This window comes from Mobula birostris, chromosome 5, assembly GCF_030028105.1.
Source record: "Mobula birostris isolate sMobBir1 chromosome 5, sMobBir1.hap1, whole genome shotgun sequence".
NCBI classification, from domain to species: Eukaryota; Metazoa; Chordata; class Chondrichthyes; order Myliobatiformes; family Myliobatidae; genus Mobula; species Mobula birostris.
In genome coordinates this window covers 119,018,971-119,033,702 of record NC_092374.1, presented here as the reverse complement: position 1 = coordinate 119,033,702, position 14,732 = coordinate 119,018,971, and the positions used below count along the sequence as shown (strand labels likewise).

At 39.9% G+C, this 14,732-nt stretch overlaps 1 protein-coding gene across 1 annotated transcript in view; it reads left to right on the top strand.

The window, feature by feature from the left end:
* LOC140197951 (low-density lipoprotein receptor-related protein 1-like) overlaps positions 1-14,732 on the top strand; it is a 2,495,129-nt gene that overhangs the window by 590,769 nt on the left and 1,889,628 nt on the right. The window contains exon 3 of the mRNA XM_072258609.1: positions 11,785-11,922. Within this exon, the coding sequence (XP_072114710.1) occupies positions 11,785-11,922 (138 nt within the window). The remainder of the gene's footprint in view (positions 1-11,784; positions 11,923-14,732) is intronic.

Genomic DNA, 14,732 nt, shown 5'->3' with positions numbered 1-14,732 from the left:
CCATCCGTTATTTATTTTTACACACACATTCTTTCTCTCACTCTCCTTTTTCTCCCTCTGTCCCTCTGACTATACCCCATGCCCATCCTCTGGGTTCCCCCCCCTTGTCTTTCTCCCTGGGCCTCCTGTCCCATGATCCTCTCATATCCCCTTTGCCAATCACCTGTTCAGCTCCTGGCTCCATCCCTCCCCCTCCTGTCTTCTCCTATCATTTTGGATCTCCCCCTCCCCCTCCCACTTTCAAATCTCTTACTAACTCTTCCTTCAGTTAGTCCTGACGAAGGGTCTCGGCCTGAAACGTCGACTGTACCTCTTCCTAGAGATGCTGCCTGGCCTGCTGCGTTCACCAGCAACTTTGATGTGTGTTGCGTGAGTTAATTGGGGCACTGTTTTTTAGGACAACTCTTAAAGAATAACACCTAATCATGAAAATAGTCCAGATTCCCTTTGTTTAGTTGGGACTGTATGTCTTCCAACTGGGACAGCAGACTGATGCTGAACAGTTTCTACCTAGCATCAGTCACATGCACTTGCATTTCACACTACAGCATGCTTAGAGTGAACACTTTATAAATATCATCAGTTGTGTGTGCATGTGTTCAAAAAGCAATGATTTTGTCACTGATAGTTGGACAGAAAGAAACTAAGAAAATTCAGAACTGTTTTTTTTTTCTGCGATTTCAAGCATTCAGGCTTGGAAATGCCAGAAATAGGCATGGGTGAAAATGAAGTGGTGTCACTAAATTTCCACGCTAATTTTGTTCAGTTACAGATAATCAAAAAAAAAGCAAGGCCGCATACTCTGGATTAATTCCTCAGTCAATAATAATCATAATAGTAAGTTCTTTATTGATCCCAAGTGGGAAATTCTTTCATTACAGCTGCAACATTTAAAAACAAACTTTGCAATGTGCAGATTTAACTAATAATGAAGTACAGAGTAGTAATATACACAATAATGTGCAATAATAATGAGCAATAATATCCAATAATAATGAACAAAATAATAATGCAGAGACTGTTGTACTTTGTTAGGTGTTCTCCTGTCACACAATAATGTAAATATGTAATTTGTTACTCAGTTAAATGGTTGTTTGTTAGTTTGTCTCTTTTATACCTTCTTGACTATTTCCATGAAACTTCAGCTGATTGGGGCAGACAATTAATTGAGCCAAAATGCACTGATCTCCGTGAAACATGTCAACTCCTGCCTACTGTCAAAACAGATCAACAGCAGATACCATGTCATTAACTCTTCACTCAGCCCTGGAACATCTGGACAGTGAAGATGCATGCATCGGAATACTATTCATTGACTAGAGCTCTGCATTTAACACTATATTCTCATCAAGAACTATTCAGTAAGCTCCAAGACCTAGGGCTCAATAGCTCCTTGTGCAACTGGATCTTTGATTTCATTCCTTGCGGATCCCAGTCAATTCAGATTAGCAACATCTCCTCCACAATCACTATCAGCAGAGGTGCACCATAAGACTGTGAGCTTGGTCCCCTGCTCTACTCTCTTTACACTTATGATTGTGAGGCTAAGTACATCTCCAATGCAGTAGTTAATTTTGCTGTCTTCTCAAAGCTGATTTGGATGGACATTGCATATGGGTTCAGTGAGAAAAACAGAAGGCTAAGTGAATGTGAAATGCAGAAGGCTTCACCAATGAGATCATAGAACCATATAAAGATCTCAAAATATTCGTTATTTGAGCCTTTTGTTACAGTTACCATATTGTAGAATGTATTGCACAGACTCGAAAGTGCCTAAAGGAAATTACTCCCTGTAAATATTTGCCTCAAATATACAGGGACCAGGGTATGGAACAGTACTACTTTAGCAACATACACAGAGTAAAACGAGATAATGAGATGCTGGAAATCTGAATGTTGAATAACATCCTCTGCACAACTCCAACAATGTACAGTATTTAACTTATCCAATTTATTGACCACAGAGGCAGCTACCAGTACTTATACTGATGCGACAACAAATCCATTTGTCTTCGGGTTTGCTGAGAAGTTTACTTGAGTTCTCCAGTGGAAACAGATGGACACATTCATCTGTCAGTGTCATGGATTCTAAACTTGTACCAATGATCTTTGGAGTCCATCACTCTGACTGAATCATCAGGTTGAAGGACTATTTTTCATAGTTTCATGACATTTGGAAGTGAAGATTTCCAAGAACCTCAGCATTGTTTGAGCAGATTACAGTCTGCAGTTCCAATGAAATAATTATAGAAAATGGTGAGAAATGAAAGAACCTAGGATGAGACTGCATTCAGGGAGGCTGTGGTGAACAAAGGCCAGGTGGTGTTGCACCAATGCAGATGGAATTTGACAACAGGTCATCTGGAAAGGATTTTAAACTTACGATGAGAGGAAAACTAAGCAGCTAAATTTGAGACCTTGCCAGAAGGATATCTGGACAATGCATATTAAGATGTCTGCCTGGAAGGGTTGGACATTTGAATAGTTTGCCATGGGTCACACGGGTGTTATGATTTTCCCAAGAACGGGACTTTACTTGTATTGTTGATGGTTATTGTATATTTTCAATTACACATGATCTGAGAGAGCAATCACCAGTTAATTATATTGAGCGTGTGGAGTTAGATATAGACCAGATTAACTAATGACACTAGATTTTCTCCTCAGAACAGCAGTAGTGATCCAAATGGACTATTTTCCCTCTCTATCAATACAGAAGTTAAAAACAGCTTTTCTAAATTCCTGGTATTTCTACTTGAATTAAAACTTCCTATTCACTGACAGTGGAAATCATATTCATGTCTCTGGAGCAGAGTTTAGAATTCTTGTGAGTTCATCCAGCAACTTATGTACTGTGCAATCATGCCTATTATATATTCTCCATCATGCTATACCCTTATATTTTGAAGACGGTGAAATATAGGTACAAAGTTTCAATTACTAGAGCACCTGCAGAGGCCACCAAGAGATTAAGAAGTATGGCTGTGAAGCAAAATGACAAGCCATCAGCAATTACATTGTAGTAAAGTGTCCCAGAGGGAACGATGTTCTCAGTCCAGAGGTGGTGGCAGATGGTCAATTATGAACAGCTTTAATCAAAGGCATTACTCAGGCAGTGACTTGATAATTTGAGAATGATGACATGCAGTTTGACGAAAAGTCCATAATGAAACAGCCAGTTCATAAAGTCTCATGGCAACAGTTGTGCCATTACAAGAATCTCTAAATAAGATGAGAAACAAAAAGCTCAGCATGAGCTACTGAGGCGTTAATATTAATTGACTCTCAGAAAAGTGTTGTAAAAATAAGACTGCATGCTTGCAAAGGAAGAACTTCATGTCTATGATATCCTCACTGTTTACAAAAATAGCTGAATAGTGTGAATTGAACATATCGGTTACAATGGAAAACAAAGATTTTGCTTCCTGAATACTTTTAGATATACCTTACGGATTTTGGTCTGCTGATCGTGAAGGTCACCATGAAATCTCCCCATCATGCACCATTTTTTTGAAATTGTCTATGTCTGATTTTTCAATTCATAATTCAAGTCATAATAACTGATGTCAAGATTAAGGAAGATTTTTTTTTGGACAACAAATCAAACAGGTCATCAATGATAGGCAAGTCGAAGAACTCATAGAGGGACAAGAGAAAATTGCATGGAAGGGATTTAAGGATGTTGTTGAAAATGTTCTTGGCAACCACAAAGCACCAAAAGATGTGCAGCCAGTTGACAACATGCTTCAAGCGTACAAAACCATGAAGTGCAACATGTCACTAAAGATTCATTTTCTGAATTCCTATTTAGATTTCATTCCTGCAAATGTTGGGACTATCAATGATAAACATGGTGAAGGGTTTCACCAGGATATTGCGGTCATGGAGAAACAGTATCAAGGAAGCTGGCTAATTATTGTTGGGTACTTAAGCGAGGAGCCTCAGTACAAACAAAATTCATCAACAAAACATTTTTAGCTTCATTGAACTGTTGCAAAGAGTCAGCACAATTGTGCAATTAAGTACATTATATTCAATAAAATTTAATTTCCTATTTCTCCAAATTGCTATGTGATACAAGTAGTCTGAAATTATATTTGTGTTCAGCTTCAAGCAATCTATTATAAACAAAAAAAAAATCAGAGGAAGCAACACTTTTGAAAAAAAAATGCTGTCCAGTGGTTATTGCTTAGCTTAGGTAGTTGAGCTGCTGCCACACATTTCCATCAACCTGGGTTTAATCTGACATCTGCATGCTTTTCCTGTGGCTCTGCATGTTTTCTTTCAGTGCTCCTGTTTTCTCTCACATCCCAAAAATTGTTGGTCTCTGTAAATTGCCCTAGAGTGATAGAAACAGCAAAATCTTGGGAACTAATGGGAATGCAAGCAATGTATATCAGTATTAATGGGTGACTTCCAATGCAGATTCTGTCAGCTGAAGGGCCATTTCCCTTGCAGTATGATTCTATGAACTTAGCAGAGAATAAGTTAGATGCTCCGAGAGAGAACTGCAATCCAACTTGTCACAGTTCTGGAATTCCATTGTGGACAGTTAATGAACATGAATGTGAAATAAACATAGCATCACTAGGTACAAGAAGACCAAAAAATGTAAAGAGTCATAGCAGAGTTCAATGTTTTGGAGATAATCCCAAGAGGTGGAGATGGAGTTAAGATGACTGGATTAATAACATCAAGTAATGTACCAATCACAACTTAAAGAATAACATATCATTCATATTTTATGTTAATGCCTTCTTGTGAACACTTACCTGTAAGATGGTCGTCACAAGTATTTAATATGCTATGTTCACAATTATGACGGCAATTGTTTTGACACAATTTATCACTGGAGTGGCTTTAGATGTCTCTGGACTTGTGGTCCGCTGAGATTTTCAATCCCTGAAGTAAATATTGCAGAGCATAGTGAAGAGTTCAATTAATGAAGAGACAGGGAATTTATAGTTGAATTACTTTCATAGCTGCATATTGTTGTAAATAATTAACTTATTGGATTTACATGTAAATTCTTACTTTGGGGGGCTTCTTATTTATTATTAAAGGGGAAAAAGAGTAGTATAAATGTGACAGTATGCATTTTAAGAGTGACTACACCACATGGTAGGATTTTCAATACAGTAGTTACAATTACTGTTGCAAGTTTATAGTTTCTGCCCTGCTAAAGGTTAGGTACATGGAAATATTCATGTTTTGCTGAGCATATCCAAATTTGATTGGGCAATAGATGGAAAAACTTATATTTTTGAAATATTATGCTCATATTACGTACATATTCTTAAATATCTCAATCTGACATATGAAAAAATAAATGGTATTATACAGGACACAAATAACCTCTCCCTAATAAGTGCAAAAAACAATTGGCATGAGAAAAATTTACAATTCAGAATCAGAATCAGGTTTATTATCACCGGCATGTGATGTGAAATTTGTTAACTTAGCAGCAGCAGTTTAATGCAATACATAATCAAGCAGAGAGAAAAAAAAGAATAAATAAAATAAATAATAATAAATAAACATGTAAATCAATTACATATATTGAACAGATTAAAATTGTGCAAAAACATAAATAATGTATATTAAAAAAAGTGAGGTAGTGTCCAAAGATTCAATGTCCTTTTAGGATTCAGATGGCGGAGGGAAGAAGCTATTCCTGAATCACTGAGTGGGTGCCTTCAGGCTTCTGTACCTCCTACCTGATGGTAACAGTGTATAAAGGGCACGCCCTGGGTGCTGGAGGTCCTTATTAATGGATGCTTCCTTTCTGAGAAACTGCTCCCTAAAAATGTCCTGGGTACTTTGTGGGCTGGTACCCAAATGGAGCTGACTGGATTTACAACCTTCTACAGCTTCTTTCGGTCCTGTGCAGTAGCCCTTCCATACCAGACGGTGATGCAGCCTCTCAGAATGCTCTCCACAGTACAACTATAGAATTTTTTGAGTGTATTTGTTCACATGCTCAATCTCTTCAAACTCCAAATGAAGTATAGCCACTGTCTTGCTTTCTTTATAACTACATCGATATGTTGGGACCAGGTTTGATCTTCAGAGATCTTGACACCCAGGAACTTGAAGCTGCTCACTCTTTTCACTTCTGATCCCTCTATAAGGACTGGTATGTGTTCTTTCGTCTTACCCTTCCTGAAGTCCACAATCAGCTCTACTGTCTTACTGATGTTGAATGCCAGGTTGTTGCTGCAGCACCACTCCACTAATTGGCATATCTCACTCCTGTACGGCCTCTTGTCACCACCTGAGATTCTACCAACAATGGTTGTATCGTCAACAAATTTATAGATAATTTTTCAGCTATGCCTAGCCACACAGTCATGGGTATATAGAGAGTAGAGCAGTGGGTTAAGCACACACTCCTGATGCGCCAGTGTTGCTTGTCAGCGAGGAGGATATGTTATCACCAATCCGCACAGATTGTGGTCTTCCAGTTAGGAAGTCGAGGATCCAATTGCAGACGGAGGTACAGAGGCCCAGGTTCTGCAACTCCTCAGTCAGGATTGTGGGAATGATGGTATTAAATGCTGAGCTATATTTGATGAACAGCATCTTGACATAGGTGTTTGTACTGTCCAGGTGGTCTAAAGCAGTGTGGAGAGCCATTGAGATTGTGTCTGCCGTTGACCCATTGTGGCGATAGACAAATTGCAATGGGTCCAGGTCCTTGCTGAGGCAAGAATTCAGTCCAGTCATGACCAACCTCTCAAGGCATTTCATCACTGTTGATGCGAGTGCTACCGAGTGATAGTCATTAAGGCAGCCCACATTATTCTTCTTAGGTTCTGGTATAATTGTTGCCTTTTTGAAGCAAATGGGAACTTCCACCTGTGGCAGTGAGAGGTTGAAAATTTCCTTGAATATTCCTGCTAGTTGGTTGGCACAGGTTTTCAGATTCTTACCAGGTACTCAATCGGGACCTTCCGCCTTGCAAGGGTTCACTCTGTTTAAAGACAGCCCAACATCAGCCTCTGAGACAGAGATCACAGGGTCATCAGGTGCAGCAGAGATCTTTCTCTCAAAGGTGTAGTTGTGTTCTCCCTCTTTAAGTGTGCATAGAATGAGTTGAGTTCATCTGGTAGTGAAGCATCACTGTCATTCATACTATCGGGTTTCGCTTTGTAGAAAGTAATATCTTGCAGACTCTACCAGAGTTGTCGTGCATCTGATGTTGCCTCCAAGCTCATTCGAAATTGTCTCTTTGCCCTTGAAATAGCCATCCATATATCATACCTGGTTTTCTGGTACAAGCCTGGGTCACCAGACTTGAATACCACATATCTAGCCTTCAGCAGACAACGTACCTCCTGTTTTCTTTTTGAGAATGATGTAATGGTCTTTTGGAGGTCACCTGATGTAATTTTCCCGCTGATGTGAGGTCACGTGATGACGTGCACCATGGGTATATAAGGGTAGACCTCAGATGACGTAGTTAGTTTTTAGTTTTTAGATTTCCAGGTAGAATGTGCTGTGTCTCCGTTTCTGTTGCGTGTTTGTTTTTGTGACGCCGTTTCATTTTTAAAATGGAGTGTTGCTTTCTGTTGAAAGATACAATATCACTGGACTGGAAATTTTTGGCTAGATGTGCTGATTTACCCTATTCCAGCAATAGAAGAGAGAGTGGAGACTTTATCAAAGTACAGGACCGAAGGATCGAGAGGAGTCGGCATCGTTTGGCAGTTTAACAAAGGACTGACCTTATCGAGTCTTCGTTGAAGGAGTAGCGACCTGCATTAAGGATAACTCTTGCCAAAAGAGATAAGAGTTCATGCAAAGGTTTGCTCTCTAGAAACCAAGGTCAATTGTTTTAAACTGTTTATTTGCTGCATCGTGAATCCTGTGGACAGAACCAGCAGGAAAGTCGTGTCTATGAAGAAATCCTTCTCCCGAGAAGTCTGTCCCAATTGAACGTATAAATCTGTTGGACTTTTGAATTTACCATTTTAAGAACTATATCTGACTTTATCGCTTTAAGAACTGTTTTCGCATTTAACGCTTTAAGAACCAGTGCCGACTGACGATTTGTTGAACAGCTGCATAACGGTTAACTTCCGGTTAAAGTTATCGTTTGTTTTTTCCTTATCATTTATCCATGTTTAATAAATGCTCGGTTGTTTTTGTATAACCTGTCTCGATTGGTATTCATTGTTGCCGGTCACGTAACAATGTATAGTAAATCTTTGTGGGCACACACTCATCCACACAGGTTTTAATGAAGTCAGTAACAACTGCAGCATACTCATCCAGCTATGAAGATGAATCCCTGAATACAGTCCATTCCACCCGTTCAAAGCAGTCCTGTAGGTGCTCCTGTGCTTCCCTTGTCCATACCTTCCTGGTCCTCACTGCTCATGCTGCAGTCTTCAGTCTCTGCCTATACTCAGGGAGTAGAAGTACAGCTAGGTGATCAGACTTCTTGAAGTGAGGGTGTGGAATAGCATGCCAGGCATTCTTGATGGTGGTGTCACAATGGTCCAGTGTGTTGTTTCCTCTAGTATTGCAAGTGATCTATTAGTGGTAGTTGCTTAGTGATTTTTTCAGACTGGCCTGGTTAAAATCTCCCAAAGCGATGGTGAAGGCATTAGGGTGCGCTGTTTCGTGCATGTTGATCCCATTAGTCAGATCGTCTAAAACCTGCTTGACATTGGTCTGAGTTAGAATGTAAACTGCTACCAAAACAACCCTAGAGAACTCCCGTAGTAGGTAAAAAGGGCGGCACTTTTCTGCTAGATATTCCAGGTCTGGTGAGCAGAATTGGGACAGCACTGATATATTTATGCACCAAGAAGAGTTGATCATGAAGCATACTCCTCCACCTCTGCTTTTGAGAGATTCTATAGATCTATCCTGATAGTGTATAGTAAACCAGTCGATCTGGATCACTGTATCCGGTACGGATGGGGTTAACTAGGATTCCGTGAAACAAAGGACACACATGGTCTTAATGTCCCACTGATTAATCACCCTATCTCTGAGATCATTGATTTTATTCACCAGAGACGACACGTTTGCCAGCAAGATCATTGATACATAGATGTTAAAACCCTGTTTCTTTAAACGTACTTGTAGCCCCGATCTACACCCTCACCTCCTCCGAGGTGTCCTCCGTGGGCACCTCCAACCACAATTGATGTTTTTACTGTCGTTTTTAAGCAGCGATAGTTCATTTAAACACATTAAGACATCTTTGTTGACTGTACTGACCTTGGGAGAAGTTGTGCTTTTTAGCTGTGTCAGGCTGAAACGGGAGTATTTAATCATATCCATTGAGAGTACTGCTGCTACTTGAGTAGCCTTGGTGGCCCCGGAAGTAGAATTAGGACCATGTATAATCAAAACCAATTCTACATGAATGAAGGTAACATGTTAACCATGTGTTTAGCTTGTTAAGAGGCTACCCAGCCTTGAACTCTTAAGAATCAGCAATAAGCAATGATTCAATAATTGCTATTTAATAATCAGAATAAGAATCAGGTTTAATGTAATTGGCAATGTTGTGAAATGTGTTATTTTGTTGCAGCAGTACTTTGCAATAAATAATTATAAAAATATATATATTACAGTAATAAGTATATAGATAAAAAATAAAATTAAACAGGTAATACAAAACAGAGGCAGTGTTCAAGGGCTCATTGTTCATTCACAAATCTGATAGCAGAGGGGGAGAAGCTGTTTCTGAAACATTAAGTGTATGTCTTCAGGCTCTTATACCTCCTCCTTGATAGTAGCAATGAGAGGAAGGCATGTCCTGGGTGATGGTGTCCTTAATGATGGATGCCAACTTTTTAAGGCATCACCTTTTGCAGATGTCTTGGATGCTGGGGAGGCTAGTGCCCATGATGGAGCTGGAAGAGTTTACAGCATTTTACAGCTTTTTTTGATCCTGTGCAGTGGCCCCTCCATACTAGACAGTGATGTAGCCAATTAGAATGTTCTCTGCAGTACATCTCTAGAAATTTTCGAGTGACATATCAATTCTCCTCAAACTCCTAATGAAATATAGCTGCTACCATGCCTTCTTTATAATTGCATTAATATGTTGGGCCCAGGATAGATCCTCAGAGATATTAAGGCCCAGAAACTTGAAATTGCTCATCCTTTCCATTTCTGATCCCTCGATGAGGACTGGTGTGTGTTCCCTCGACTTCCCACTTCATGAAGCGCACTATCAATTCCTTGGTCTTACTGACACTGGGTGCAACGTTGTTGCAGTGATACCACTCAACCGGCTGATCTATCTAGCTTCTTTGTGCCTTAACACCATCTCAAATTCTGCCAACAATAGTTATAGATGACATTTGATCTGTGCCTAGCCAAACATTTATAGGTATAGAGAGAGTAGAGCGGTGGGCTAAGCATGCATCTTTGAGGTGCGCCACTGTTGATTGTCAATAAGGAGGAAATGTTATTTCTGATCTGCACAGGTACATCTAATAGATGGCTAAAATGTATATGTTACAGTAGAAAAAGCACAAGGGCCATTCAGGCTGACGAATAATGTAGTAAATATTAAAGTCAATTATTACTTAGTTGTCTTCCAGGCATTCATTGCGCACTGAGTCTTTGAATATGTTGTATGCTCTGCATGAAGGTTTGCAATAGCTGACACTACAACCAACACGTTCACTTCAGAACTGCAGTTCTGCTGCATACTGCTTCCTTATTTTTGTTTAAGTAGAGTCATAGAGTCACACAGTGCAGAAAAAACCCTTTTGCTCACCGTGTTCTTGCAAATCATCAGATACCTATCCTTAATAATCCCTTTTAACAGCATTTTATCCTTGGCCTTCTATGCCTTGGTGATTCAAGTGCCCTTAGAGCTACTTGTTCAATGTTGTAGAAATCTCTACCTCCAAAATCTCATTGGGCAGTGTTTTCCATACTTTGATAGAACATTTTTTTTTCCTGTAAACCTCCTAACCCTTACCTTAAACCCAATGTCCTTTGGATTTATACACTTTGCCAATTGGATAAATATCTTAAAGTATGCACTATCTATGCCTCTCATAACTTGGCATATCTCAGTTAGTTCCACTCTCTTCCCATCCCAACTTCTGCTCCTCCAAGTAAATCAAACTCATGATATTTGTTCTCTCTTCAAAGCAGAAGCACTTCGCAGATCATGTGCCATCTGAGGAAATAGAAACTCAATTAATGATTTGGTTTGAACCCCTTCTTCTCTACACATGCTGCTTGACCTGCTGACTATTCCCAGTATTTTCTGGTTTTTATTTGGTTTTGCTTCTGTCTGTCATGATGATGCAAAAATAAAAATTGCTCAGAAGTTTCAACATACAATATTTTATTATTTTAAGTGGCCACTTATGAATTATAGCAAATGCTGAACAAGATTATTAGCTTTAGTACTTCATTAGAATCCTCCTACTGTATAATTGATATCGTATATAATCTGTACTGATTAGAGAGTTGAGGATTGCACCTTGTAATCAAAGTCAAGAATGCTTGGTGAACTGTGTAATTCATTGCAAGCCTCTGAACATTTTTAAAGTTTTATCATGTATATTGTAAGAGACAGCAGAATTCAAATCTCATTATTTATAATGACTATTATAGATACAATGGCAATAACACTGGACAACAGAGTAATCTGTCTTACGTACAGACTAATCAGGGTTTTGCAGCAATTTTATGTAACCATAATAAGTATGGATACAGAGGTAGCCGATGTTCTGCATTCTTTCCATTGTAATAATGATGATTATTGTAAAAGAATGTATTTTCCCTTCACAACAGGTATTAGGCACTTGGAATTCACATGTCCTGTGAATCACTTTGACTGTATTGGTACGAGAAGATGTATTCACATGAGCAAACTCTGCAATGGCATAAATGACTGTCCGGATGGGCTTGATGAGGGATATCATTGTCGAGGTAAGGACCATAGTAAAATTCTGTTGTACCTTTTCAAAGCAAATTTTGTACCTGACTGGAGTAATCATGTGTGCTTAAACAAATTAGTTTAAGATCCTGTGCATTTACTTCACTGAGACTCGTGATCAGAGGCTGCAATTTAAAATCCTCAGTCACAGTGATGTCAAGAAAACAACCTCTCCCTCAATGTTGCAATAACAATGGAGCTGGTTGTGGATTACAGGAGGAATGGAGAAGGGGTACCCTCTATTGATATCAATGGATCTAGGGTTGAGAGGGTAAATGGCTTCAAGTCCCTAGGCATCCACATCACTGAGGATCTCACATGGTCTGTACACACCAGAGTGTGGTGGGAAAAGCACAACAGGGCCTCTTTCGCCTCAGATGGATGAGGAAGTTTGGTATGGGCCCCCAAATCCTAAGAACTTTCCAAAGGGACACAATTGAGAGCATCCTGACTGGCTGGATTACTGTCTGGTATGGAAACTGTACCTCTCTTAATCGCAGAAGTCTGCAGAGAGTGGTGCGGACAGCCCAGCACATCTATAGTTCTAAACTTCCCATGATTCAGGACAATTACAAGGACAGATGCGTAAAAAGGGCCTGTAGGGTCAATGGGAACCCAAATCACCCCAACCACAATCTACTTCAGCTGCTACCATCCAGGAACAATCGTGTCTAACAAGCCCGATAGAGTTCTTTGAGGAGGTGACCACGCATGTAGGTGAGGGTAGTGCAGTGGATGTGATTTATATGGATTTTAGTAAGGCATTTGACAAGGTTCCACATGGTGGGCTTATTCAGAAAGTCAGAAGGCATGGGATCCAGGGAAGTTTGGTCAGGTGGATTCAGAATTGGTTTGCCTGCAGAAGGCAGAGGGTCGTGGTGGAGGGAGTACATTCGGATTGGAGGGTTGTGACAAGTGGTGTCCCACAAGGATCTGTTCTGGGACCTCTACTTTTTGTGATTTTTATTAACGACCTGGATTTGGGGGAAGAAGGGTGGGTTGGCAAGTTTGCAGATGACACAAAGGTTGGTGGTGTTGTGGATAGTGTAGGGGATTGTCGAAGATTGCAGAGAGACATTGATAAGTTGCAGAAGTGGGCTGAGAAGTGGCAGATGGAGTTCAACCTGGAGAAGTGTGAGGTGGTACACTTTGGAAGGACAAACTCCAAGGCAGAGTACAAAGTAAATGGCAGGATACTTGGTAGTGTGGAGGAGCAGAGGGATCTGGGGGTACATGCCCACAGATCCCTGAAAGTTGCCTCACAGGTGGATAGGGTAGTTAAGAAAGCTTATGGGGTGTTAACTTTCATAAGTTGAGGGAAAGAGTTTAAGAGTCGCGAAGTAATGATGCAGCTCTATAAAACTCTGGTTAGGCCACACTTGGAGTACTGTGTCCAGTTCTAGTCGCCTCACTATAGGAAGGATGTGGAAGCATTGGAAAGGGTATAGAGGAAATTTACCAGGATGCTGCCTGTTTTAGAGAGTATGCATTATGATCAGAGATTAAGGGAGCTCGGGCTTTACTCTTTGGAGAGAAGGAGGATGAGAGGAGACATGATAGAGATATACAAGATATTAAGAGGAATAGATAGAGTGGATAGCCAGTGCCTCTTCCCCTGGGCACCACTGCTCAATACAAGGGGACATAGCTTTAAGTTAAGGGGTGGGAAGTTCAAGGGGGATATTAGAGGAAGGTTTTTTACTCAGAGAGTGGTTGGTGCATGGAATGCACTGCCAGAGTCAATGGTGGAGGCAGATACACTATTGAAGTTTAAGAGACTGCTAGACAGGTATATGGAAGAAGTTAAGGTGGGGGGTTATATGGGATGCAGGGTTTTTGGGTCAGCACAACGATGTGGGCCGAAGGGCCTGTACTGTGCTGTACTATTCTATGTTCTATGTTCTATGTTCTATGAAGTTGTACCGCAGCAGAAAAGCCAGGACCAACAGGCTCCAGGACAGTTTCTTCCCCAGGCCATCAGACTGATGAACTCACGCTGATCTGAGTGTATTCTATGTTAGATTGACTGTTTCATTTTTTATAAATTATTATGATTGCACATGGCACATTAAGATGGAGATGTTATGTGAAGATTTTTACTCCTCATGTATATGAAGGGTTTAAGAAATTAAGTCAATTCAATTCAATTCAATTACAACCAAACTTAAGCATGCTCTTGAGTTGTGCACCAGTTGATCTCCAGATTTGTTTCTGTTGATAAAAAACACTCTTATGTATTATGATAACAAATATAAGAGGATACTTTTGATGCCAGGTGCTTAGTAGAATTCATTTTTCCTGCCATACACTGGGAAGAATTGAGACCCTGATTTAAAATACAGGAAAACATAGCATGGTTTTGCTGGCTATGCTCTTCTAAAGGTTTTATTATAGCATATGGAATATGAATGATTCCTTCTCATCCCAAATCCATTAAAATTGTCAAGAGTTTTAAAAAGTAACATACAGATTCATAATCAGAAGCAGGCCCTACGACTCATATAGTCTGTGCCGGAGCATTTAAACTGCCTACTCCTATTGACCATAGTCCTTCATACCCCTACCCTACGCGCACCTATTCAAACTTCCCTTAAATGTTGAAATTGTGTTCACAAGTAGCCACAGAACATAGCTACCAAAAGTTCTAAAATAAAGACAGAACTTGCCGGAATTTTCAGCAGATCAGGCAGCACGCACAAAAATAAATTCAGAATTTACATTTCAGGTCAATGGCTCTTTAGAATTGAAAAAGTGAGAAAGTTCGTGTGCTTTAACCTGTACAAAGAGGGAAGAGTGGGAAAAC